The sequence below is a fragment of the Cibotium barometz genome, chromosome 62 (assembly GCF_041138505.1).
Source record: "Cibotium barometz isolate CiBa-2024 chromosome 62, ASM4113850v1, whole genome shotgun sequence".
In the NCBI taxonomy this organism is placed as follows: Eukaryota; Viridiplantae; Streptophyta; class Polypodiopsida; order Cyatheales; family Cibotiaceae; genus Cibotium; species Cibotium barometz.
In genome coordinates this window covers 11,267,885-11,294,009 of record NC_141107.1, presented here as the reverse complement: position 1 = coordinate 11,294,009, position 26,125 = coordinate 11,267,885, and the positions used below count along the sequence as shown (strand labels likewise).

Genomic DNA, 26,125 nt, shown 5'->3' with positions numbered 1-26,125 from the left:
CAATGAAGACCATGCTTTTCCGTCTTTGGATGAGAAGAATGAATGTTTGTCAGTGGGTGAGCTGGATCCAGGCAAGGTAGATTTGGATGGGATGTTACCAAGTGTGTGTTCCATGCTGTTAATGCAGTTGTTATTTGGTGTGGCCATACAATATGTGGTGCAAAGGCTTCAAACATGGCCTGAGGAAAATTTTGAAGCAAATCATTTTGAAGAGCATCCCACTTTGAATGATGAGGGTAATTATGCATATGCAGGGAATCTAAGTGAGGATAGGGCTTCATATGAGCAAAGGATATGGCACATATGCCAAAAGCGATTGGTATTTGATCCAGGTGGGAAAGCAGAACCATTCAGATGTGATTGCTAAGATATAAATATCTTGCAGGCTAAGGGGGGGTAGGCTAAGATGTCATGCTATGTTTCAACAAAGGATAACCCCTTGTGAGTGGCACTATGTATATTCTTCTACTGTTTCATGTTTACTAGGGTGATACCAACTGGGTCAGGTTTGACAGGGTTTAAGACGCCTAGTTGGATGCTTGTACATATACCAATGTTGGTGTGCAAATAATGAATGGACACTGAATTCCAGGACCTGTGTGGCACATACCAGAGGATGTGCAGGTTTAGAGGGGGTGGATGTCGTGCTATGGCGCGTCTATGGTGTGAAACCATGCATGTGAGGCCATTAAATGCAAATCCAGATGCATGAGATTAAGTGCCACTGTGTACATGAGTGTTGTTCGTGTTGTGGTAAAGTCATGGGGGCACCCATTGACTCAGTGTGGGCGTCGTGGATGCGGCAATCAGGCTATGGGTTTTGATGAAAGTGAATGTGCAGAGACAATGTTGAAATTCTGGAAGCAAGCTCGTCCGGAACGTAGCTGGAGATGGTCTCAACTGTTCGGCCACTTGAGTTGTGTGCGCGTCCAAGTATGAGTGGCATTGGGAAGTTGCAATTGAAAAGTATGTGTAATTGGGCAATTAAAGGCTGTATTTGGAATGTGTATGGAAAGCGTGGGAAGCAACCATTGATGTGGCCAAGGTAGCCTTTACATGAGTGTGAAAGCCTTGGGGGTGGCCATCTCTTAGGCCTTAGAAGTAAAATAAAAATATAAGATAAACGTGGCCATGAGAAGGCAGACGTACGTGGAAGTTGATGCTGCTGCCAGCGAATCCTCTGGAAGCTGGCGATGCACGTGAAGCGGCGCAGCTGACGTAGAAGCGGGGAGCACTGGTCAATTGTGAGCCGTCGTGAAAAGGCGGGGACTCTCTGAACAGCGGTAAGAAAAAGCCAAGGGGGGAAGCTACAAAAGGTGGGAGAGGCCCGATTTGGGTTGGGGGGGGGGGGGGGGGGTCCAAAAATAACCAGAGGGGCGCTTTGAATTGATAGAGGTGTGTGCGCCGAATACAGGGGGGGGGCTGGAGGCTCTGATGGGCTTGCAGAGAGGAGGCGTGGAAGAAAAAGGCCAGTCGCCTTGCGTGTGCAGAGGAGAGGAGAGTGACTGGGGAGGCCAGGCAACCTCAGCAGGCAACTGACGGGCGCTACAGCTGCTGCTGAAGAAAAGAGGTATAGTGGTATGAGCCGCCACTTTGGGAGCTGCTGAGGGCATACAGAGAGAGGAAGCAGCCACAAGGCGCAGGAAGAAGCTGGCGAGGGCCTGCAAACAAAAAAAAGAAGGACGCCGCCTGATAGAGAACACGGGGAATACAGAGGGAGCAGCTGGAGCTGCTGGTTGATGGGCTGCCAGCGCAAGAGAAGAGAAGCGCAGTGTGTGTGCCTAGCAGAGGCGCTGCAGCAGATAGAGAGAGAGAAGACAGTGTGGGAGAGGCGGCCGTCGTGTAGAGGCAGGGAGTCTTCTCCAGCAAAGCAGCGGATATACAGTAGAAGTGTGGGTGCAGAGGGAGCCGCCTCGAAGGTGATGCTGCCAGAGTAGTGGTCGTGGTGCATTTGTGACTTTGCTTCAGCTGGTGGATGGCATCACGGTTTGTTTCTCGCTTTGGCTCTTGCAGCATGGGTGTTGACAGTACTGCAATGTTGCATAGGGTCAGATATTTTGGCATGGAGTTCTTTGTATGCAAGGCACAGTGAGGCTTGGAGAGCCTACTACCATGAGATGTTTGACTATGGGATTCGAGAAGCCCTTTGCTGTCTTGGCAGGTCCAAATATATTACACGAGATGAAGATGCTGCTGCTGATCATGAGGTCATAATGTTATGGTTTTTCTTGGGTTTTGGAACCATAAGATGGTTGGTTTGGTCATGTATATGAGGTGTCTATGTTTGCTTTGATTTTATAGTTTGTTTGATGTTGAGCCTCTGATGCTCCATGATGGCCATGTATATCTTTCATGTGAATACCATGAGGTGACTTTCTGGAATGCAAAGCCATATGAGATGAAACAAGCCATGTTAATGTCAGTTTATTATATGTATCATGTGTCCAATATTGGCTTTGAGGATGCACATGTATAGTTGGGTACTCGATCTTTGATGGTACCAGCCTCTGCTTGAGGTACCCCTTGAAGAATTATATGTTGTGTTTCTTATTGGGATTTGAAAGCTACTCTCATAGCCAGAAGCCTCGCGCTTTCCCAGCGACACCGCCCACGTCACGACAGCGCCCCTTGGCCCGGCTACAGTGGGACGCCGGGGAGTACGAGTGGCATGATCCTTATGCATCCCTTGAGGCCACAGAGATCACCTTTTTTCAGTATACTGTTCGGCTGGGGCGACATATTTTGACGGCGAGGAGGACGGTCTCTCCAGCGGCAGCGGGGCATTGGCGACTACAGGGACTCTCACAGGAGTTCCTGGAGGATTTTTGGGCTCGGCTCTGGGCTAGTCGACAGGCCCGCAGGATCTCGACTTTTCAGTGGGGCTGGTCGCCCACAGGGGCTCAGCAGTTGGTACTTGGCTTGTTTACAGCGGTCTTCCGGCGGCCTGCGTCCGATGCGGCCACCCTATGGAGACACAGAGACATTGCCTTTGGGATTGCCCTCAGGCGCAGCAGATTTGGTTGCGGATGCTGCGTATTCTGGCCCCCCTCTCTCCAGAGGGTATGTTTACGTGGGGTGCCGCTGCTTGGTCGACTTTGTCAGGGCCTGCTATGGGCTATGAGATGGAGCAGGGCAGTCAGGCCATCAGATTTATTAGGGGCCAGCCTCGCCTGGTTCCGGCACCGGATTTCTCGTCCGCCAGCTGGACACAGGAGAGGGATTTACGATGGGAGCTCCTCAGCAGTCTCACCATCTGGTTCACCTGGAGGGCCCGGTGCTTTACGGCCTTTGAGGGGAGATTGGAGCCACCAGCAGAGACTGTACGGGGGATTTGGCAGGAGTTGATCCACACCCTGCGAGGACAGTACGACCGCATCCGGGGAGACTCGGATGAGGCGATCTTACGGCGCCAGGCCTTTCACACCACTTGGCGCTGTGGCCCTTTCTACACCTTACCCACGGGATCCCCCCGTTGGCACTACAGGCCACCTGTTTGGCTCTTTCCCCCCCCTATTGTATGATTTAGCCTCTCAGTTCTTTGTACTGATGCTTGTATTTTGTAGCACCTAGGGAGAGTCTCCCGGGCTGCCATGCTGTATTCACTGCTCTGTCTCTCTTATGAGCAGGCGAGATCTGTTGTAGCCCTACGGGCGTTTTTTATATAACTAATGAAAGGATCTTTTCTCGGAAAAAAAAAAAAAAGGACGAATATTGGTCAATGGAAGCCTATCACATTGGTTGGGACTGCCTACAAAAGTATGAGGTTGCAACCAGTATTGCATGATGTGATTCATGATATGCAAAATGGATTCCTTCAAGGACTAAGGAAAGCAACCTATTGCTGGACTTTGAGAAGGTATACGATAGAGTTGATTGGGATTTCCTTGAAGGAACCCTTAGACGCATGGGATTTCTCAAGCAGGATCAGAAGTGTTTCATGCTTGTATCGGGATGCTCACAGTAGTGTGCTCGCATATATGGTAGAGATGATGGCTTCCAAATCTCTCCGTCTCTATGACGGGGATGCCCCTTAGCCCCCTATTATATCTCATTGTTGCCAAGGCTATGAGCATCTTTCTTCGCTCCACTGCTTGAGTTTCTGGTTTGAGTCTGCCTTTGCGTACTGAGGACAAGCTTTTGGATTTTGAGCTTGCTAATGATAATGCTATGTTCCTCAAGGCCTCACACATACGTTTATGTTTCTTTCGGATTGCATTGGAGGAGTTTTGCCTAGCAGCACGGGCTCTCATTAATTGGCATAAGTCTGTTAGTTTTTGGATTAGTGACTCGCAAACAATCAATTGGGGTGCAGAGCTCGAGTTTACTTGGATTGACAGAGGCTGTACTGCCAGATATTTGGAGTGTCAAGTTGGGGTTGATATATCACCTCCACAACAGTTTGCACCGGTACTTATATGAGCATAAGGAAGAAACTTGCTCATGGGAGTTCTAGGAGATTGGATCTAGCCTCCAGACCTTTGGTGGTCAGAAAAGTACTGCTTGCCTCAGCTTGGTTCATTGCCTCATGTAATATGACATAAATTTTGTGTGTGTGTGTGGGGGGGGGGGGGGGGGGGGGGGGGGGGGGCGGGGGGCGCTGCGGGCACACATTCCGGTCCCAGTGTGGTGTCCTGTGTTTATACGTGCTTGTGGTTTTAAGCGGATAAACTGTGTGCCTTTGTTTTAAGCGTTTCATCACAATAATAGTCATGCGTGAGACCCTTGGATTAGTTATATTGGCCTTCCCGTGATGTAGCTTATGAATAGCCTTAGTAACATTACATATGGTAAAGAGGGTGGTGGAGGGGCATCACAGGATGTGTGGCAGATCTGTGGGAGTGGTATAGGGAATGTGGTAGAGCTTTTGGGCAAAAGCGTACCAAATGGCCATATTTGTTGATCGGGGTGAGTAGCTTCAACTTGCATTCAAGAATTTTCTGCCAAGTTTCACTACTATTGTCACTCAAAAAAGATTGGTAGAAGTCATCCTCGCACTTCACCAAAAACACCATTTTCTTCTGACGGGTTATGCATTGTAACATCCTTTGCGCTTGACCGCAGTTATTTGTCACATTACCTTCTCGTGTAAGATGTGTAGAAGTGTGGTCATGCACTCGTCAGCATACCAACTATGTTGAGGCATGGATCCATGAGGAGGCTTGGCAGTTTGGAGGGAAAAGAGGTGTGGGCTGTATCATGCAGAAGGTGGTGAGCTAGGTAGTGAGGATGTATATCGAGGCTGAAAAATCAACAGTGGAGTGTTGAAGCTCGAGATGACCTTAAAAGACATCATCTAGATAATGGTAGAAGTGGATCTTTGTATAGGTGTAAATGGGTCTGTGAGGGGTTTGGGTGGGAAAGGTGTCCGAGATAGCAAATGACATATGTGAGTGGTGTGCACCAATAGGCGGTGGGTGGGTGTGTGTGTGTGTGTGTGTGTGTGTGTCTGTGTTGGGGGGGTGGGGAGGGGAGGGGGAGGGGGGTGATATATGTGGAGATGGCGGGTGAAGACTAGGGAGCACATCAAACAATCAACTAAACTAGATCCCCAAGTATGTGATCCCCCACTCAAAACCGTTAGACCTCATCGAGGCACACTACATAATTAACCCATAAAATAGCAAATACTTTGAAATACGCAGTTGCCTTAGAAAGAAATGCAAACCTTAACAAGAGACGGGATGAAGGATTCAATAATGAAAGGCTACCAGCAACTGCCACTGCTGCTCCATCTAAACCTGACAGGTCCCACTGATTAACTGACTGACTTTCAACAGTGTGGCAATCGCCTCCCTTGTCCAGATCAAAGAATTTCAGTCTAAATTTCTCAACAAGGGCTGCCAAAACAGCCACCTTTCCATCATTTATGTGAACAGTCCCATTGGATATATCTTCCAGTTTAGTTGCATAAGAAAGCACTGAGCTCCATTCCCCGAGAAACCTATTATCCTCAAAAAAGGATAGCAAAAGCTCGATTTTTGCTGTATAAGATGCCTTAGATGCATCCAGGCACCAAGGAATCAACTCATACTTAAGAAAAGAGAAAACAGGAAGAAGGTTCCTTTCATCATCCTCAGACTCCAACTCACTCTGCTCGTTTTCAGACCATCTGCTGTCCCTTCTTTCTTCTGCATGAGAGAGCTCAAAGGCAGGAAAAGAAGATGGACCATAGGTAGAAACAATCCTTGCTAGAAGTTGAATAGCATCACTGTACTCCTGCAACAATAAGCTAGTTGAAACGCATGACTATAATGCCAGGCCCCATTAATTCAGACGAGACTCTGCAAGGTGAAAAGAATGAAAGCGTGTGAACATTCCCTACCATGGATTTGACCAAAGGAAACAAATTTGCAACTAGAGGCCTCACTGCCTGAGTCAACAGCCGCTTCTTTTGAAATTCATTCGATAATAACAGCTTGCCAAGATGTGATAAAAATTCAGATATTCGATGAACGCACCCAATGCTTTCAGTCGATGCTGCCTGTGCACTGTGTCTAGCTTCATTAATCACAGCCTCCAAACAAACATTTTGAAATGACTTCCAAAACGCACACGTCAGATCGTTGTTCTTTGCAGTAAGGGTTGCCACAACGTCAGTTATGCACATTCTGAGGTTCTCAATAAAATGGTCCGAAAACCTCTCCCCCCTAATGCCTTGATTTTTGCCAGAATTTCCATGAGTTTCCCTTGCATGGCTAGACCCCTTGCTCATTGAAAGACCATGAAGCATGCTGTCAGCCGACAATGGCATGCCCAAAAAAACATAATTTTTCAATAGTAATTTTAACAACACATTCTCGATCATAAAATTCTGTATATTATCTGATGATATGCCTTCATTTGCAGCATACCTACAAGAAACCATATAACCTGTCAGTGAGAAAGCTGCCGGTCCCCTGCGGTTTGGCCAACACTCCCCTCCCTACAGGCGCAATTTTTCAAAAAATACTAGATGAAACAATCAACTCTCATAAAACAATTGAAGGCCCATCTGATCTCTACCTAAGCCACATCCACTCTCCATATTATTGAATTCAGATCTATATTAACACAAAACTGCACTTTACAGAAAATATGTCACAATAAAAACGACAGACAGACAGACAGAGAAGGCTAATGGTGGAAATAACCTCTCAGCATTGTTGATGATCCAAATAAGACACTCTTGTATAGCTTTTAAAAAAACAATTTCATCCTCTGCTGCCATGTAACAACCACTGTGACCTTCCCACAAACTGAGAAAAAGCTCTTTGAAGAACTCAGTGGCAGGCTTGATAGTGTGCACAGGAAGCAAGGAGAGAAGAGGTAGTATACAGGGGTACGATACTTTAGCAGAACCATAAGTTGCATGACGTAAGAAAGCCCAAAGCCTTGGCAAAACAAATTTACGGGTAGCGTTTGTATTCCAAGCCTCAGGGTATTGTCGACTGACAAACAGCACCATATCCCACATGGCTGGATGGCATGAGGGATCTTTATCTGAGAAGGATCCAAGTACAATACCACCAATGGTGTCCAGTTCCTGCCCACTAAAGACAGCAGGAATGTTCTGAGAAAATGCGCGAAGAGTTTGATAAGATGCACAGCGAATCTGAGAGCTTTTTGACTTTATGTGATCTTGAAAATAGTTGTGGCTCAAGCAAAGATTTCCTGCCAGCTCTTCAACCTCTCTTATTTTTTCTGAATTCTTCTTCGAGGTCATGTTTTCCTTGGTGATTTCGGTGGATTCACAAGGGACAGAGGAAGCAGAGCTCTCTTTTACCAAGATGATGTCCAAAAATGCTGCCAAAGCAAGAAGAGCAGATGAAATCACCTGTAAAAGAAGGCTCGCATTAGCAACTAGCTCAAAATCTTACATCTAAACTAGTAGAGCATGAATATATACCCTGATAATTCTGAAAGAATTCTCACAGTAAGCTTATCACTGCTTGTGAGAGGCCTAACTGGTGTTCCCCCTAACATCAAAACTGGGATCTGTCTGTGCTGATTGTGTATGCACATACAAGGGACGAAGAGTGTGCCAGAAAGATCTGAGAGGTGCTCATTTAAACATATTGCCCATATATAAGGAATTTTGCCTTAAAAATATCACTACTCTTATGGATCATGTGATACGGGAACTATTTAACATCAATTTGAGAAATCTTGCCTGACTCCCAAAATGTTAGTGCCAAATTTCATCAAACTACTAGAGATTTGGGCAACTTCCAGCTAGGCAAAGAGTTTCCATGGAGGACTCTCTTAGTGCTGTGTGTAGAGAGATTCAAAGCCTGAACAAGGGAAAAACTAAATCCATACAGGCTTATGATACCCGTTTTAACATTGTAAAAGTAAGAGGAAGAATGCACAAGCCCAAGCAGCTCCTGTGTACAACAATCCAACGGGTTCAATGCAGTTGTGCTCAAGTGCATTGTGATCAAGTCAAAGAAGCTCCCGTGTACAACAATCCAACAGGTTTGTGCTCAAGTGAATTGTGATGAAGTCAAGATGTCCTTGACATCAATTTAGATGTCTACGATCAACCGCTAGATAGAAACAGATACTCAGGATATCACATATACTCAGGATATCACATCCTCCATTGGCTCCCCCAGTCCCCCAAAAGTCTCTCGTGGCAGAGCCACCATACATTAAACCTCACATATCACACTCCCTTTTGCAATGCTAGCCAGATTTTTGTCTTTCCTTATAGTTGCTATCTTCTATGTCAGTTTCTGTATAAGTACTGTCTCAAAAACTCTCAAGATCTTTGGTTACGGTTACGTCCCGCTTTTCTTGTGGCACTCTTTGAGCATCTCACAAAAGGACTCATAAAACTACAAAAAATTGTGAGAAAGGGGGTGGTGATGAAGATTCTTTTTTTTTTCAAGAAGATGAAGCACAAGGAAAAAAGAAAAGCAGGAGAGGAATAAATGAACTTTTGAATACAGGCTTCACTTACTAGCTCATATTTCTTGGTTGATTCTTCGATAGGAGTCGACTTCTCTGAGATGGTCTGTGGTGACAATTTGAACAAGCCGTCAATGTGGGTGAGAACATCACTAGCACAGAACATCAAAGCCTCCAGTCTTTTTGGTGGTCCTTGAAAAGCCACCTGCAACCAATTACAAAAACATATAAAAATAGGTTCAGTCTTGATGGCAAACTAGCCAACTAAAGCTGTAGTCATCTGATATCTCTATGAACATATGCAGATTTGAGACACTTTATACTAGCACACCACTCTATAGTTGTCAAAACTTGCACTTGGCAAGGTCCCAACCCCATTCTCACATTTATTGCCCTTGCCAACCCTGTTGAAACATTCGCATCATCCCAACTTGTCAACAAACCCTTTCAAATACCATTGACAACCACATTTGAATGCCATATCACATAAGTAGCATCCTGCCTAGTTATCAATGAAGGGAACCCCCATTAAGTGCAGCTATGCCATTTCCATGTAGTGTGCCTTTAGTCTACTGTTCCTAGCAAATTATTGCAATGGAGAACAGTGGACATGCAGCACACAGTGAGCTTGGCAGCATGCTTATTGGCCTGCAAGGAGTTGCTTCCCCTGAATCAACCAATAAAGAATGTAAGCTAAACGAGAAACATGTAAAACATAGGCTTTTGAGGACAAAGAGCATGCGGCTACTTCTAAAAAGTCATGGACCATGTTCCTCTTGACCTACCTTCTCACAGGTGTGATTTGGTTTTTAGTGAATTGAACTGTTGTTATGGTTGTCCAGGGACGATTGTGTTTTGTACTATCTTTTTTTTCTAAGAGAAGATCCTTTCATTAGTTAAAGTAAAAGCCTTCCACAGTGGCAGAGTACAAACACTGGAGAAATGCGGTCAATATATACAAAAATGTGAAAGGGGGAGCTCCCTCCATGCCTGGCCGCTCTCGGAGGGAGGTTACATCTTTAGAGGAGGGGGGGGAAGCCACACTGAGGGCCTATAATGCCAGGAAACTCCTCCATCCTTCCTGGAAAGGAGGGGTCTGGGGGTCCAAGTTAAAAGGAATGCCTCTCACCTCTGCTCCATGTGCTCCAACTCGCTGATCAAACGCTTGAAGCGCCCTCTCAGTGTGAATGAGATCCACCCATATGGATGGTCTCCATGGATGGGGTAGTGACTCCCTCAATGGTCTCGTTGTGCAGTGAGCACACCAGATGTGCTAAGCTGCTAAGCTGCTGATGAGCTCCCATCAATGTGGCTGGGCAGCAGGAGCGACATCAATGCTCTCTGCAGTAGGAACCCAGGTGGGCAGTGTAATCAAAGAAAGGAATGTCCCCCTCCCAGGGGAGGATCGCGCCACTTACACTCTCCCCTAGGTCCCACTGCACATGAACAAGAGGGCGGTTCTCCAAAAGTCATAGACACTAGGATGCAACGCTTCTGCACTCGACAGGAGATGGGTTGATGGACCACTTCCGTCCTGGGCGCCTCAAAACTTGGATCCTCTTTGGGTTTGGGGGTGGGGTGGGGGGCGTCTCCAGGCTGCCATTGGGACGGCAGCAGTTGACCCCAGGGGCCAACCTCGAAGGTGCTAATGATGTTGCCATGGGAGAAGCCAAAAAACAGGAGTGGCACACCTGGATAACTTAAGGATGCCATCCACAGGGCATCTAAATCCTCTGGAGGGAGCAGCCAGTCTGAGGAAATGGTTGCGTCGATGTCGAGGGTCATGGTGGGGGTCCTCTCATGTCAAGAAGACGATGTTGGTTAGGGTTAAGGTTTGCACAGGTTCAAGCATAAGTTACGGGGGATCAAAGAGATCCATGGTGTGTGCGCAGAGAGATAGAGAGAGAGAGAGAGTATTGCACGACTCAATGATGCGATTGATTGATGTGATAGAAGGGATGTTTACTCACCAAGTACAATGCTTTTGTAGGCTTGCAGCCTTATCTTTTGACCCAGACAAATATCACACTCTAATAAGTGAATGCCATATGGCACACTTATCTAATTGACTTGTAAGAGTGTGTTCGGGGCTGTTCACACACAAACAGGGATTCACACTCACAAAAAGAGACACACACACAAGACTCCGAATCCCAATAAACCCCCCTTCGGAGTGAAGGTGGAGATGCTTGAGAAGACCTTCACTAGCCATGGTAATTTGAGCTCTGAACTACAACACGTGATACAAAAGAACACATTGTGCCAACACCTGAAACCCTCCCGTCATGTCTGATAGAAGAGCATGACCACACATGGTTGTGCCTACATCAATCCACCCAAAGAGAACCCCTTTGGCTCTAAGTAGGGATAAGTGAAGAACTGGCCCTTTTATAGATTCGAGGCTTACTAAAAAGATGGAACACATGAAAAAACACTCACACAACATTCAATTTTGGGGGAACACCTGAGCAAAGAACCCATGCTCTCAAATAAAACTGAAATAAAGATTAATTTTGGAGGTTTAAAAACTTCATGGGTGTATGGCCATGAAGAACAGTCTCTTTCAGTGACACTTCCATGGCACTGCTCTTCCATGGCACTGTAGGAACTTCAATTCGATGTAGGACGGTTTAATTTGGGAAAACCACAAATTTTGGATGTTGCAAGTGCTCCTGTTATTTGATGCAAAGAGCTAATTTTTGCAAAACCCCAAAATTTTTGTGATTGTAAGAGGTCCAATGTGATGATTTCTAGTTGATTTCCGAAAAAAACCTATTTTTTGTTGATGTGGCAGCTTGCAGGTATAGCTGATGTGGCGGCGTTGCACAGGCGACAGAGAGTTGCTATAGCATGTGCACATGCAGGTACAGCAGAGGTACAAGAAGGTACAGCATCAATAGAGCGGCAGCGGCGATGGCGCTCAGGGCAGCAGCATATGGAGGCGGATGTCAATAGCAGCAGAAAAAGTGGTACAATGCTATAGAGGCTGCGCAGAGACAGTTGTTGCTCAAGTAGCAGCGCACAGGTGGCTGTTGCGGATTGCAACGCAAGGAAGTACAGAATGGCGGAGACAGGCCAGCACAGGTGGGCAACCGGAGACGGGCCGACCCTGCAAGTGCAGCAGCAGGAGCAGATCCTTGGCCCGCATCAACGACAGGAAGCAGCTAGCGTCATACGAACAAAAGCCATAGGTGGGCGCAATGTGGTGCAGTCACATGGGAGCAGAGGAAGACAGGTTGAAACCTGAAAAAGCAGAGAAACCCTAAAGATGATCTGATATCAATTGTAGGTTAGGGATAGGGTCTGCACAGCTACAAGCCAAGCTATGTGGGATCAAAGAGATCCATGGTGTGAGTGTGTGCACAGAGAGAGAGAGAAAGAAAGAAAGAAAGAAAGCTGTATTAACGTCTACTAGAGGCCAAACTCGACCTATGAGACAAATCAATGTACAATTGTCAATGTCTTCTGGATGTCCAGAAAAAAAAAGGACAAAATGAACAAATAGGAGGAACGCAACTGTTAAGAGAGAGAGAGAGAGAGAGTTATATTAACGTCTATGGAAGACCCAGGGCCTATGAGACCTTAGGTAATACAATGGTACATGGATATACTAAGATCAACACATGGAGTGATTGTGAGGCCTCTGTGATGTCCATGGGGCCTATGAGACCAAAGTGATACAATAATGTCCATGGCATATCTCACCATGGAATAGAAAATAAAACAGAAACAAAACATAAACATAGCTAAAGCGATAGATAGGTTTGCAACCAGAACTGCTCGCTGAAGCCTTCGCCCCTCACCCTGCTCGAGCTGCCGCCTGCTCGCACCCCCCCTCCCCGCCCTCGTGACTTAGCCTCTCCCCGCCTGCTCGCACCCCCCCCTCCGCGCCCCTCTGTGTCTCGCGCCCTCCGCCCTCCCTTTTCTCGCCTATCGCCCCTTGCCCGCCTGCCCCAGTCTCATTCGTGCCCCCCGCTCCCCCCTTCCTCCGCGTCCTGCCCCCCTGCTTGCCCCCGCCCTCCCCCCCCTTGCGCGCTTTCCCCGCCTCCCCTTTCTTTCCCCGCTGCCCCCCCCCTTCTCCGCCTCTGCCTTCCGCCCATCCCCCTCTGGTTTTTTTCCCGCCCCCCTCTGTCTTCCGCCCCTTCCCCCCTTCCTTCTTTTTTTTTTCCCTTTTCTTTTCTTCTTTTTCTCTCTCTCTCTCTCTCTCTCTTCCACCCTTCCCTCTCCTCCCCTCCCCGTTCCGTTTTTTCGTGCAGCTTGGCTCTTGCAGGACCCCCCGTTTATCGCTTCGCCCTCGACTCAGCTTCAGACTTTGATGGAGGCTCCTCCCGCCCCACCTCAGAGGGACTCTTCCGCAGCCCCCTCGCCCGCCCCCGAGGATACCCCCATCAGGCTTTCTCTTTCGCCAGAAGAGGAAGCGAGCCTCGCCGCAGAGGTGGAACGCCTCCAGGCACATTCCACCATCTGCCGTATAGTTGGCACCCACCCCAGCAGAGGGGAGATCCGGGATCTTCTCCAGGCCCGCCTTCTTGCAGATGTGGGCAAGATCCTGGACGTTCAGTTACTGGGCCGCGGACACTACCAGATTGAGTTCGAGACAGCCCAGAGCGTGGCCCAGGTCCTAGCCATGAGTCCCCTTGACATCAGGGGCGCTCGGGCCTTCTTCAGACCTTGGCAGCATGGTTTCGACCCAGCAGCGGCCGAGCAGGGAGAGCGCCTATTCCATGTCACAGTTTGCTTTCCTGGACTTCGCCGCGAGTTACCTTCCGCTCCTTTCTAGGATAGGATCATTGGTGGGCTCGGTGCTTGAGACTGGCCCCACAGCAGCTTCAGTGGTGGCTAGAGCAGGTGGCCTGCCTTCGGTCAGAGTTTTGGTTCCTGACATCTCCTCCCTTCTGAAGGTCATTCAGTTACCTAGGATAGGGGGGGGATGGATCGATCAGAGAGTGGAGTTTTTGGGGCTCCCGAACCAGTGTTTTATATGCAGGCAGGTCGCTGCCCTCGCAGGAGACCCCGACCTTCACTGCAGCAGCAGACCCCCGATGGCCCGCCCACAGATGCCGCTCGGCAGGCAGCCTCCGGGGCACCTGCTCAGCCCACAGAGACCTCAGATTGGCAGCCTGGACAGGGGCGCCGTAGAGGGAGACAGCCACAGCAGCATGCCCAGAGACCGACGCAGCAGCAGTCACAGCCTCAGCATCACTGGTTCCAGTGAGGAACAGCTTTGTTCCCCTCCAAGAGGAGACCCCAGCACAGACTGAGGATCAGGAGATGCCAGCACCCCCCCCTTCGCCCCCACGCCCCCCTCCCCCGTCCCCCCCTCCCGCCTCGCTTCCACCTTCGCCTCCTCCCGTTCCCGCTCCCGCTTTCTCAGCGGCTCCTTCCCCACCCCCTTCTTCCCCCCCTCCTCCCCCTCCGCTCGCCTCAGCTCCCCGGGAGGCACTGGCAGTACCCTGGCGCTCACCTGCAGCCGGCGGGCACTGAGCACCGACCTTGCTCGGGCACCGCAGAGGAGACCTACCATGCCGATTTGTGCTTCACGGATATCCTCTATCTGTAGTCGGCTGAGTAGTCTCGACACTAGACAGCGCTCGAAGGCTTTTGACTACTCCTTCACACGCCTTTTTGGAGCGGAGGGCCCCCATGAGCCAGCACCCATCAGAGTTCATGTGGTGATACCTCCGGCCCGAGGGGAGGATGCACTTGATTCAGCGGTGGCCTTCTCCTTCCCTCTTTGCGGCACTAGCGACCGGGAGTGGACTCTGGATCTCACTCTTAGTAGTTTGAAGACTCAGGCAGTTGAGTTTTCTCACCATGTGAGCGATTTGGAGATGACAGATGTGATAGGCCGACTCTGGGAGTTGGCACATTTCTTTGATACCGGGAGTGCGGATGCCTCCGGGATTCGACATTTGGTGGTTTGCATAGTGGCAGACCTAGCACGAGACCCTGGCTATGTATGCATACATGAGGTTTCTCTCTCCGAGCGGGAGGCAGTCGCTATGGGACACAGCCACTCGCGCCTGGTCCGAGACTCTTGCAACACACCGGGTGGGCAGATTCGTAGCCGCTCGGATGGGGATTACTCTCCATCCAAGCCGCTTGCGAAGGGCCGCCGTATGGCTGAGACAGCCTCCACCTCAGCAGGTCATCCATGAGGATCATCTCATGGAATGTACAGGGCCTTGGCGGTGCACACTATGTACGTTATCATGGTTGCTTGAGGCAGGAGCTTCAGAGACGCCTGGTTGGGGGCAGTATTGATATTCTGATGATGCAGGAGCACCATTTGAGTGAGAGCAGGATTCGGAGATATGCGTCGGTGATGCCTGGTAGATGGGACACATTTTGGTCTGCAGGTTTTGGCCCCTTGGGTGGGCAGGGAGGAGTATGTATGGTCATTGCGGATGTATGGCGGCAGGCCATTGTGGATCGCGGGGTCATTGTGCCTGGTAGAGCACAGTATGTTATTCTGAGGATGCACGAAGAGCACTTTGGTGTGCTCAATGTCTATGCGCCCAACCATGCTAGTGCCAGAGCAGAGTTCTGGACCCTTGTTATAGATGCATTGCCCGAGGCCGCACATTGGTGTGTTGGGGGAGACTTCAACATGCTTGAGGACCCGGCCGATAGGGTGGGAGGCAGTCATGTTACAATGCACGGCACGGAGCTTGTAGCTTGGGAGCGATTTTGTATGACACTGCGGATCACTGATGCATGGCAGCATGAGGCTCTCTCTCGTTCTCAGGACAGTCTTAGTTTTTCTCGGTCGGATCGCCGGCAGGGAGGGACTAATCTATCACGGATTGATCGCTTCTATGTGGGTGACAGGTTCGGGGAGCGTGGTGGCTCCATTGGCATTCTCGCTGGCACCTCTTTTTCAAACCATGCGCCAGTTATTTTGACACTGGAGGAGAGGACACGGGAGACCAGCTTGCAGTTGAGGATCCCAGGGAGGATACTTACAGATCCCAGTCTTTATGAGGACATTGAGAGGATATGGCATGATAGCCAGAGCTCTGACCTGGATGCAACAGGCCAGTGTGCCCAGGGACTCATCGAGCTCAGCTCTTTTCTGCACGCTACAACCTTGACACGACTGGGAGAGACTCGAGAGCGGGAGCGTCGCTTGAGACGTAGCCTTGCTTCGCTTCAGCGTCTTCAGGAGCAGCTGCCTACATGTGAGTGGGTGGCGTCCCAGCTAAGCCAGGCACGCTGTCGTGAAGTGTGCGGAGTAGCCAGGAAAGTACAAAACTTCTAGCTGTGAGAGTGAATGTCAAATCCAACAAGAAATTTCACGTACAAGATTTCCCAAGGAGTATTGAACACCATTATTTCCATTGACAAATACATGTGTCCTCTTCCCTCAATACATCCTTGAGTTCCTCCAGGTGAATGCACAGATTTGCATGAAATCCTTTGAACCATTCACATGTGGGCATAACAAAGATTTCCAATTATTCCAATATACATGTGTCCAGCTATATCCATTACATCCAGTGCCCTCAAAACTGTTATTTCGAGATGTACTTTATCACCTGAAAACCTGCCTTAATGTCCTAACATCTCACAAGAAAAATATAGCATTTGGCATAGCTTTGACATACTCATAATTTTCAAAATCCATATGAGAAGAAAGTAAGGCAAATTTTCCTCAGCTTCAATGCATTTTTCACCAATCACCGAGCTCCAATTACCTTAGCTTCTTTCCCAAAAATCCTTCTATTCAATTCCAAACTTCTTTTGATATATATATATGGGTTAAACGATTCTCTCAATTCGTATAGAATGAGAGTAACATTTAAGAGAATATATATATATATATATATATAAAAAACACTTAGCTGTCGAGTTGCATGCGTGGAACTCCACCAACCGTATGCTTCATATCAATTATGCGAGGGTGAAACAGCTGGAGAAGCTTCGCTCAGTGTTGGTTTAGAAAATAGCTTTTCCCATAAATACATCATTATGTTGTGCTAGAATTACTCTCTAATTCTAGCACCTACAAAGCATATACAGTCTATATATTTTTGAAATAAAAAAGCGTGGTCTTTTCGACGCTGTTATCAGACGCTGCATATATTTTTTTTTCACTCTGCAATGGACGTCTCTTTCCGGTCGTTTTCTTCCTTTCCCCGCGGCGATCTCGGCGGCCAGCTATACATGCCATAGAAAGAAAACTGCCCGATTTCTAGAAATTCTCCAATATTTTGTTAACCTTAGCACTAAGGTTATAAAACATAACCTTAGCATTAAGGTTAAAATCCTCAATGCCTTTTTAATTCCCCTTTTTCCATTGTTATGGAGTGTTGACCATATATATATATATATATAATCAACTCCTTTTTACCTTTACACCATAAAGGTTTTTCTCACGCCTTAGCTCCATTTAACATCCTTATTGTGCATATGATTTTGCCATTTAAAGCATACAATCAAGATCCCGACCAATATGCACCATTAAGTTCTCTGTTTCAGTGCTAATGTCACAAGCAAAATCCAGTCTTATCAAGGCACAAGATATCTGCTGGCTCCAAAATTCTCCATAAGCATAAAAAAATCCTCCACAATTCACACCACACTGTCAAGGGCTTCAAAACCTGGCTCAGCCTCAGCTCATCTTATTGAACTTTATCTACAATATGAACATATATACTCAGACATCATATAATGATTCATCATGGCACATAACCTCATTCATCTGGATGTGTATTTGACGGCCTCACATGCACGGTTTCATATCATAGACGTGCCATGGCACGACATCATCTGGATGTGTATTTGACGGCCTCACATGCACGGTTTCATATCATAGACGTGCCATGGCACGACATCCACCCCCTCTAAACCTGCACATCCTCTCGTATGTGCCAAATCTTCATCAAGGTCCACATATAACTGGATGTCGTCTTCATCTTCTGCAGTTTCAGGGAGATCATCCTCTTCCTCTTCAATCATATCCATACTTCCACTGTCAAGCCTCTCATCCTGAATCTCTTGTGAATCAAAAGGATCACCATCATGCCTTCTTTTAAATATCTTGATTCTTTTGCCAGCCACAAGATTCTTTACTTCTGTTCCATCAAGCTCACACAGAGTATATGTGGCATTTCCATGCACATGCCTGACAATGTAAGGGCCAAACCATCTTTTTGCAAATTTTCTTTGAACAGTGAATTGGTTGTCAAGGCTACTATCATACATTAGAACCCAATCACCTTCTTCAATAGGTTTTGGCCGGAGTCTGTGTCTACTATCAAATCTTTCTTTATTTCTCAACCTTGCATCTTTCAGGCGAGCTTTAGCAAGCTCTACATCTTTAGGCCTCCTCTCCAACTGTCTTATTCTCAATGCAAGGAGGTCATCTCTGCTCAATCCTTCCACCCAGGGCAATACATTCCAAGTTAGAATTACTTCTTCAACTGGCATCACTGGCTTCTGACCATACATTAATTCAGCAGGCATGTATCCTGTCACTGAGCTATGAGTTGTACGGTCAGCCCACAAGGCATATGGTAGCAGCTTTGGCCACACTCTCATCCTTTCTCTGCATGCCTTAGCCAAAGCTTTAATGATTGGAGGATGTCCTCGCTCACTTTTCCCATTGCCCTCAGGATTGTAAGCACATGTTAGAGACAGTTTGATACCAATTCTAGAGAAGAATTCCCTAGCTTCTTCAACATCTAGCTCTCCCCTATCAGCTGTTATTTTCCCAACACAACCATATCGGCAGATCACATCTTCCAAGAGAAATTTGCATACTGTTTCCGTACTCTTTGTTCTAAGAGCACGCCCTTCTACCTGATTTGTCAAATCTTCTCTTGCAAGTGCTATATACCGCATTTGCCAAATTCCCAAAGGCATTGTAACTAGATCCACTACCCATTTGTAGTGCATGGCAGGTGGGTAGGTTGGTTGCAAGCCATCACGATGCCTCACATTTGAGTACATTTGGCATACTATGCATGTTTCCACATATTGGGAAATATCCTTGTACATTCCTCTCCACCAATATTTTTCCTTTATTTTGGTAAAGGTGGCCCATACACTTCTATGCCCAGCCCAGAGACTCTCATGGAATTCTTTCACAAGCTTCCCTTGAGTCTCTTTATCACATATGACTCTCTGTGGCATAGCATTCCTCTGTTTAGGATGTTTCCAGAGATACCCATCCTTTAGAAAGTAACCATATGCTTTTCTGCGGATCCTCTTAAATTCTGAGTCAGACCAATTTTCTTGCCTTGTTAGAGTGCTCAAATATTGACCAATGAGCAACCAATCTCCTTCATATATTTCCTCAATAAAAGACTCAAGTGCATTTGATAAGCAAGTATGATCCCCCTTTGCATATGCTGTAGTATAAAACTTTGTACCCACATCATCAATGTCACTAACCATCTCTTCCTCAGCTTCATACCTGGCTCTTGATAGCATATCTGCAACTGGATTATCTTTTCCCACAATATGCTCAAACTCAGGATTTAGTGACTTGATATAAGCAATCCACCTAAGCATAGCAATATCTGGAGTGGTACAACTTGCTATCATCCCAAGAAGTGGCAAGCAATCAGTCTCCACAAGTACAGATGCCCCAATAAGATATTCTTTTTCACATTTTAGAGCAGTGACTATCCCCCATAATTCTCTCTTGATCTGTGGATACTTTCGCTGCCGAAAGCTTAATACCTTTGCTCCAAATCTAATTACATACCTATGATCATCCTCATCATCTTGCCCTACTGCCCATCCAATCCCAGTAGGACTAGTATCAACTGTAACAATCACAGGCCTGCCACACTCATAATCTGCCTTTCTCAAAATGGGTGATGATTGGAGCAAATATTTCAGCTTCCGCATAGCTTTAATATGTACTGCACTCCACAAAAATTTTTGATTTTTCCTCAAAAGCTGATAAAGAGGATCTGCTACATGTGCATAGTGTGGGATCCAAATAACATAAAAGACGCATGCTCCAAGAAATCTCCTCAGCTCTGTAACATTAATGCATATTTCCTTCATTCTTTGTATTGCGTCTATCTTGGCTGGACAAGGACGGCGTCCACTAGTACTACAAAGATGTCTCACTATTAGCACTTCACCAACCCCAAACACTGATTTCTACCCAGATAAAGTAAGATTCACTTCTTCAAGCCTGGATAGAATCATGTCACAATCCTTTATATGATCTGCCACAAACTTGCGGCACCCTTTTGAATCCAAATTCCCATCTTTGTCTTTCTCCTCACAGCCCTTTATTGGCACATCATCCAAAAATGGCATAGTTTTTTGTGGTATGAAGTCCCGTAAGACTTTATTCATTCCATTCATCATATGTGCCACTGAGTTAGTGGCTCCTTGTGGTAAGGTACACATCCTTACTAATCCCAAAGGAGTTCTCATTGTGGTCAAGTCCCTGCTTTGCATATCCAGCTGGAACTGATCATATCCCGAATACAGATCACCCATAGAGTATATAGCTTTCCCTGCAAATGCTTCTGCAAACTCATCCACAATTGGACCTGCTCCCACATTCCTGATTGTGACTTTGTTTACAGGTTGCATGTCTTGAATAAAGCGCAATGTCCCATTTTTCTTTGGTACAGTAAACCATCTGTTGGAATATGGGGCACATGAAGGCTCCAAGATTCCCATCTTGATCTTTTCCTTTAGTAATTCCATCAACTTTGGCAAGAGAGCCTTTGGTACTGGAATTGGCCGCAGGTTCCAGGGCACATGTGGAACAGTAAAGATCACCATTGGTGCTGTTACACTTGGATCAACACAACCAATCTCATGCGGCTGAAAGGCAAAAGCTTTCCCATGTTTTACAAGCATCTCCTCAAAGCATTCCCTTTCAACTGGCAACAGAAAATCCCTCTCACCAATCTTCAGCTCTTTCAGAGTTTCTTGAGTAAATTTATGCCCAATTTTCTTCGGATCTCTAAGATTTGGCTGCATAGAAGCTTCATCTATCTTCTCCTTGCTTCCTGGTGGCAAGGGCAAGGCAACTGGCTTCACCTTTTTTGCAACCGTTTTGTACTTTGTATCAACATGAGCATCCATCTCACAATTCATGTTTTTACATTCCACCCCCTCAAATTCCTGGATTATATCATACATCTCCACAGATGACACCTTTATCATTTCATTTCCACCCTGTAAGCATGCTCTTCCCATATCAAAAAGCACATCCATAGTATCTATAAATGACACCTCATCAAGCACCCCTGAAATAAACTCATTCTTCTCCAAAAGACCACACTGCTCAAAACTTTTTTGTTCATTTTGTATATGTTTTTGCATGCCATGCTTTAAATCCTTGCTTTTTACAAAAACCAGTGACCCATAGCTGGAGAATCCCTGAAAATTTGCTGAAAAACTATTTACATTGATTGAGTCCTGCGAGAACTCATTTCCCCTTGTACCATTGGAATCCCGCTTTACAATGGCACCTGGCCAAAATCCCTCATCTCCCTGTAATTCATAAACTCTCTGTTTATCTTTGGGAGTGACTGTGCCCTAAGAAATTCACGATTCCTTTCATGATTAATGCAAACTGTCAAAAACTGAACAGCCTTTTTGCCATCTTTACTCCTTATTCTTGCATAAGCTGAACCATCATCCAAAACCTTTGTTTCCATCCTTACAGCTGTAATGTAGGGTTGCCCAAGAATGAGGGGATACGATGACATCTCCTGAACAAAGAAATTCTGATCATCCTTCACATCCCCTATAGTTACCCTTACATTTGGACATGCTGCATAAAGCTCTCCAGATGAATTATTAGCTGCTTTAATCATCCACCCATGATCCACATCCATTGGCCACTTACATTTGTTGTAGAGATTTTTAGCCATAAGATTTATTTCAGACCCATGATCAATTAGAGCGACATATGGCTCTTCCAAATCACCTATCTTGACAAGGGTTTCAGTGGTGGCTCTTGCCCAATGGCTCCTGGAGTAATGACTTTTTGTAAGAACTTCTTTTTCGTCATCCTCTTCCACAAAACGCACTTGTCGTGCCCCATCAGCAGAGTGATTACATTCCACCACATTTTCTCTCTCTTCCTTTTTCTGTACCTGTACACCATGAGTCTTAGAAGTGCTTGCTTCCCCTTGTGATGGAATAGATTCAATTATGGACTGCCTTTTTCTTCGTATAATATCAATTATCTCATCATGAAATTCTTTCTTTGCAATCCCCAAGACTTCCCCTAGTGTGAATTCCACCCTGCTGTTTAGAATTCTCTCTTCAAGCACCTTTTTGAGATCTGTTGCAACTTCAATATCAGATTGAAGCTTGTAGAGTGGACTTTTCCCTTTACCCTTCTCCTTCATTTTAACTGGCACTTCTTCCATTGAAACATCATGTGGAGGTCTGCTTTGCTGTGGAGGCATATGTGATGGCCCAGGATCCTTCTTTTCACTTCCACGTGTAACTCTTTTTGATGGCCCTCCTTCCTCATTTTCCCTTTTACGTTTCTCCTCTACCTGTGCCTCATTATTTTGGCATTTGGCAATATAGGCATGAATGGATAAAGAATCCACAGGCTCCTCCCAGCCAGTCTCAAGGCGTATACAATCACCTGCCTCATGCAAAGCTTGCTTTGACACTTTCCTTGATGCAATTAATTCCATTGTTGACGGCCAAAAATTCTCATTCTCATAATCCTCATCATTCTCAAATCCCTGCTTTTGTTGACCAACCTTTAATCCATAGGTTGCTGCCTCGACCATAGAAATGGCATGACTAGCAACCATATCCTCTACCAGCTTTTTCATCCCTCCTTTCCCAAAGTTTGTACTCAGCGGAAGACCAGTCTCTGTAAGATGGATTTTCCCATCTTTGAAGAACACAAGTTGATTTTTAAGAGCTTCTTTATAGCTGGTACAATCCTTCTTTGCATGCTCTGGGTCATCACACCATATGCATCTATATGTAAACCCTTCTTTGATTTGAGGCCTTTGCATAGAAGCCTGCCCCAATGGTAGACCTTTTTCTTCGATCCTGGACATCTTTAATTTTAAATCACGCATACCCTTGATAAGCTCATCCATCGGCCCATCTATCTTAGGAATTGTGGCAGCTGGCTTGGATAAACTCTCAGGGGTAACAGCAGCTATGGGGGTTGCAGATCCCATCACCATTTTATCCCTCCTCCGCTGCCGCTTTGCTAACATAGTGACTGCATCCTCAACATCATTCCAATCACTCTTTAATCCTTGCTCTGTATTTTTATCCTCAAGGAGGATTTCCAATGTCTCCTGGAGATCTTTCCCAGCTGCCTGCAAGAAGAGCTCTGTCTTTTCTCTGTCCAAAGTTGCACGCTCTATTCTTGACAACTGGGCATAACGCTTCTCAAACTCCCTTAGCAATTCTGTGGCAGAAATTCCCATTTTAGGTTTTGTGACCCATTCCAAAAAAGTTCGTTTGGTCACTCGCTCAGAATCCTCCATGAAGTATTCATCCTTTAAAGCAAGTTTGAATTCTTCCCAATTTCTGCCACCCTGTGCTGTCTGCAATCCTTTTATGCGCTCTCTTATTTCAGGAACGCATACCAACTCGAAACTTCGAACCATATCCTCCTCGGTCACCCTATTTAGCTCCATCTCCTTTATATAATTGCGCAGATACTTTGTAATGTCCTTCCCATCAAATTGATCTACCTTTTTCACAATTGATTGTAAGGCTTTGGTCATGGAAATCTGTCCCCTCTCAGCAGCTTGTTGCTGTTGCATGTACATGGAAAACATTTGGAACATCTGCATAACTCCGGGGTCAAAATGAACCCCCTGGCCCTCAGAATTCTCAGCCATAGCTTCGCTGTATGTTTCACCACACTCTCACCCCAGCAGTTTCACGTCGGGTTCACCAAAGTTGTCGTGGAGTGTGCGGAGTAGCCAGGAAAGTACAAAACTTCTAGCTGTGAGAGTGAATGTCAAATCCAATAAGAAATTTCACGTACAAGATTTCCCAAGGAGTATTGAACACCATTATTTCCATTGACAAATACATGTGTCCTCTTCCCTCAATACATCCTTGAGTTCCTCCAGGTGAATGCACAGATTTGCATGAAATCCTTTGAACCATTCACATGTGGGCATAACAAAGATTTCCAATTATTCCAATATACATGTGTCCAGCTATATCCATTACATCCAGTGCCCTCAAAACTGTTATTTCGAGATGTACTTTATCACCTGAAAACCTGCCTTAATGTCCTAACATCTCACAAGAAAAATATAGCATTTGGCATAGCTTTGACATACTCATAATTTTCAAAATCCATATGAGAAGAAAGTAAGGCAAATTTTCCTCAGCTTCAATGCATTTTTCACCAATCACCGAGCTCCAAATACCTTAGCTTCTTTCCCAAAAATCCTTCTATTCAATTCCAAACTTCTTTTGATATATATATATGGGTTAAACGATTCTCTCAATTCGTATAGAATGAGAGTAACATTTAAGAGAATATATATATATATATATATATATATAAAACACTTAGCTGTCGAGTTGCATGCGTGGAACTCCACCAACCGTATGCTTCATATCAATTATGCGAGGGTGAAACAGCTGGAGAAGCTTCGCTCAGTGTTGGTTTAGAAAATAGCTTTTCCCATAAATACATCATTATGTTGTGCTAGAATTACTCTCTAATTCTAGCACCTACAAAGCATATACAGTCTATATATTTTTGAAATAAAAAAGCCTGGTCTTTTCGACGCTGTTATCAGACGCTGCATATATTTTTTTTTCACTCTGCAATGGACGTCTCTTTCCGGTCGTTTTCTTCCTTTCCCCGCGGCGATCTCGGCAGCCAGCTATACATGCCATAGAAAGAAAACTGCCCGATTTCTAGAAATTCTCCAATATTTTGTTAACCTTAGCACTAAGGTTATAAAACATAACCTTAGCATTAAGGTTAAAATCCTCAATGCCTTTTTAATTCCCCTTTTTCCATTGTTATGGAGTGTTGACCATATATATATATATATATAATCAACTCCTTTTTACCTTTACACCATAAAGGTTTTTCTCACGCCTTAGCTCCATTTAACATCCTTATTGTGCATATGATTTTGCCATTTAAAGCATACAATCAAGATCCCGACCAATATGCACCATTAAGTTCTCTGTTTCAGTGCTAATGTCACAAGCAAAATCCAGTCTTATCAAGGCACAAGATATCTGCTGGCTCCAAAATTCTCCATAAGCATAAAAAAATCCTCCACAATTCACACCACACTGTCAAGGGCTTCAAAACCTGGCTCAGCCTCAGCTCATCTTATTGAACTTTATCTACAATATGAACATATATACTCAGACATCATATAATGATTCATCATGGCACATAACCTCATTCATCTGGATGTGTATTTGACGGCCTCACATGCACGGTTTCATATCATAGACGTGCCATGGCACGACATCATCTGGATGTGTATTTGACGGCCTCACATGCACGGTTTCATATCATAGACGTGCCATGGCACGACAACGCCAGGAGGTTAGAGAGGCAGAGGAGTAGAGACATGAGTTCTACTATCATTGCCAGGCCTCTCAGTGGGACGCAGCTTGGTGATAGAGTGACTGGGGAGTTTTTTTGAGATCACCGGACCCCGCCATGCTCGAGCAGGAGTACGCCAGCTCAGGAGCCAGGACGGATCGTTAGCCACTGAGCCCGGGGAGATTAGAGCCATTGCCACTGAGTTCTATAGAGACCTGCTTTCAGCGGAGCCAGCCACGGAGGCACGTGATGCTTGCAGACAGACTGTGTGGGCCCATGTGCAGAGGAGAGTCACAGATCGTATGCGCACAGTTTTGGGTGAGCCCCTCTCAGAGGATGAGCTTGTTGAGGCTTTGAGGGTCCTTCCGCGTCATAGTTGCCCTGGGGAGGACGGATTGACGCCTGCCTTCTTCATGCGCTATTGGGACCTTTTGGGGCCAGGCCTCCGCAGGGGCTTTCAGTATGTTTTGGACACTGGGGTGATGCCACAGAGCTTTTCAGAGGGCTTGATCTTTCTTATCCCCAAGGGGGAGGGAGTGTCAGATGATATTCGGCATTGGAGGCCTATTACGATCCTCAATACTGTCTACAAGGTCCTAGCAAAGGCCTTGAGTTTGAGGATCCAGCCCTTCCTTGGGGAGTTGATTCATGCTACCCAGACAGGATTTGTCAAGGAGCGCAGTATCCTTGACAACATTTTCACCTTTTGGGAGGCGACGG

General features: G+C 46.1%; 1 protein-coding gene across 4 annotated transcripts in view; it reads right to left on the bottom strand.

Annotated features, from left to right (window-relative positions):
- Window positions 1-26,125, bottom strand: part of LOC147604136 (HEAT/U-box domain-containing protein) — a 216,357-nt gene that overhangs the window by 67,781 nt on the left and 122,451 nt on the right. For all 4 annotated transcript variants that reach the window (XM_086795503.1, XM_086795506.1, XM_086795504.1 and 1 more), the window contains 4 exons: window positions 8,942-9,094; window positions 7,131-7,813; window positions 6,323-6,851; window positions 5,666-6,216 (listed from right to left, as the gene is read on the bottom strand). In XM_086795503.1, the coding sequence (XP_086651629.1) occupies window positions 5,666-6,216; window positions 6,323-6,851; window positions 7,131-7,813; window positions 8,942-9,094 (1,916 nt within the window). The remainder of the gene's footprint in view (window positions 1-5,665; window positions 6,217-6,322; window positions 6,852-7,130; window positions 7,814-8,941; window positions 9,095-26,125) is intronic.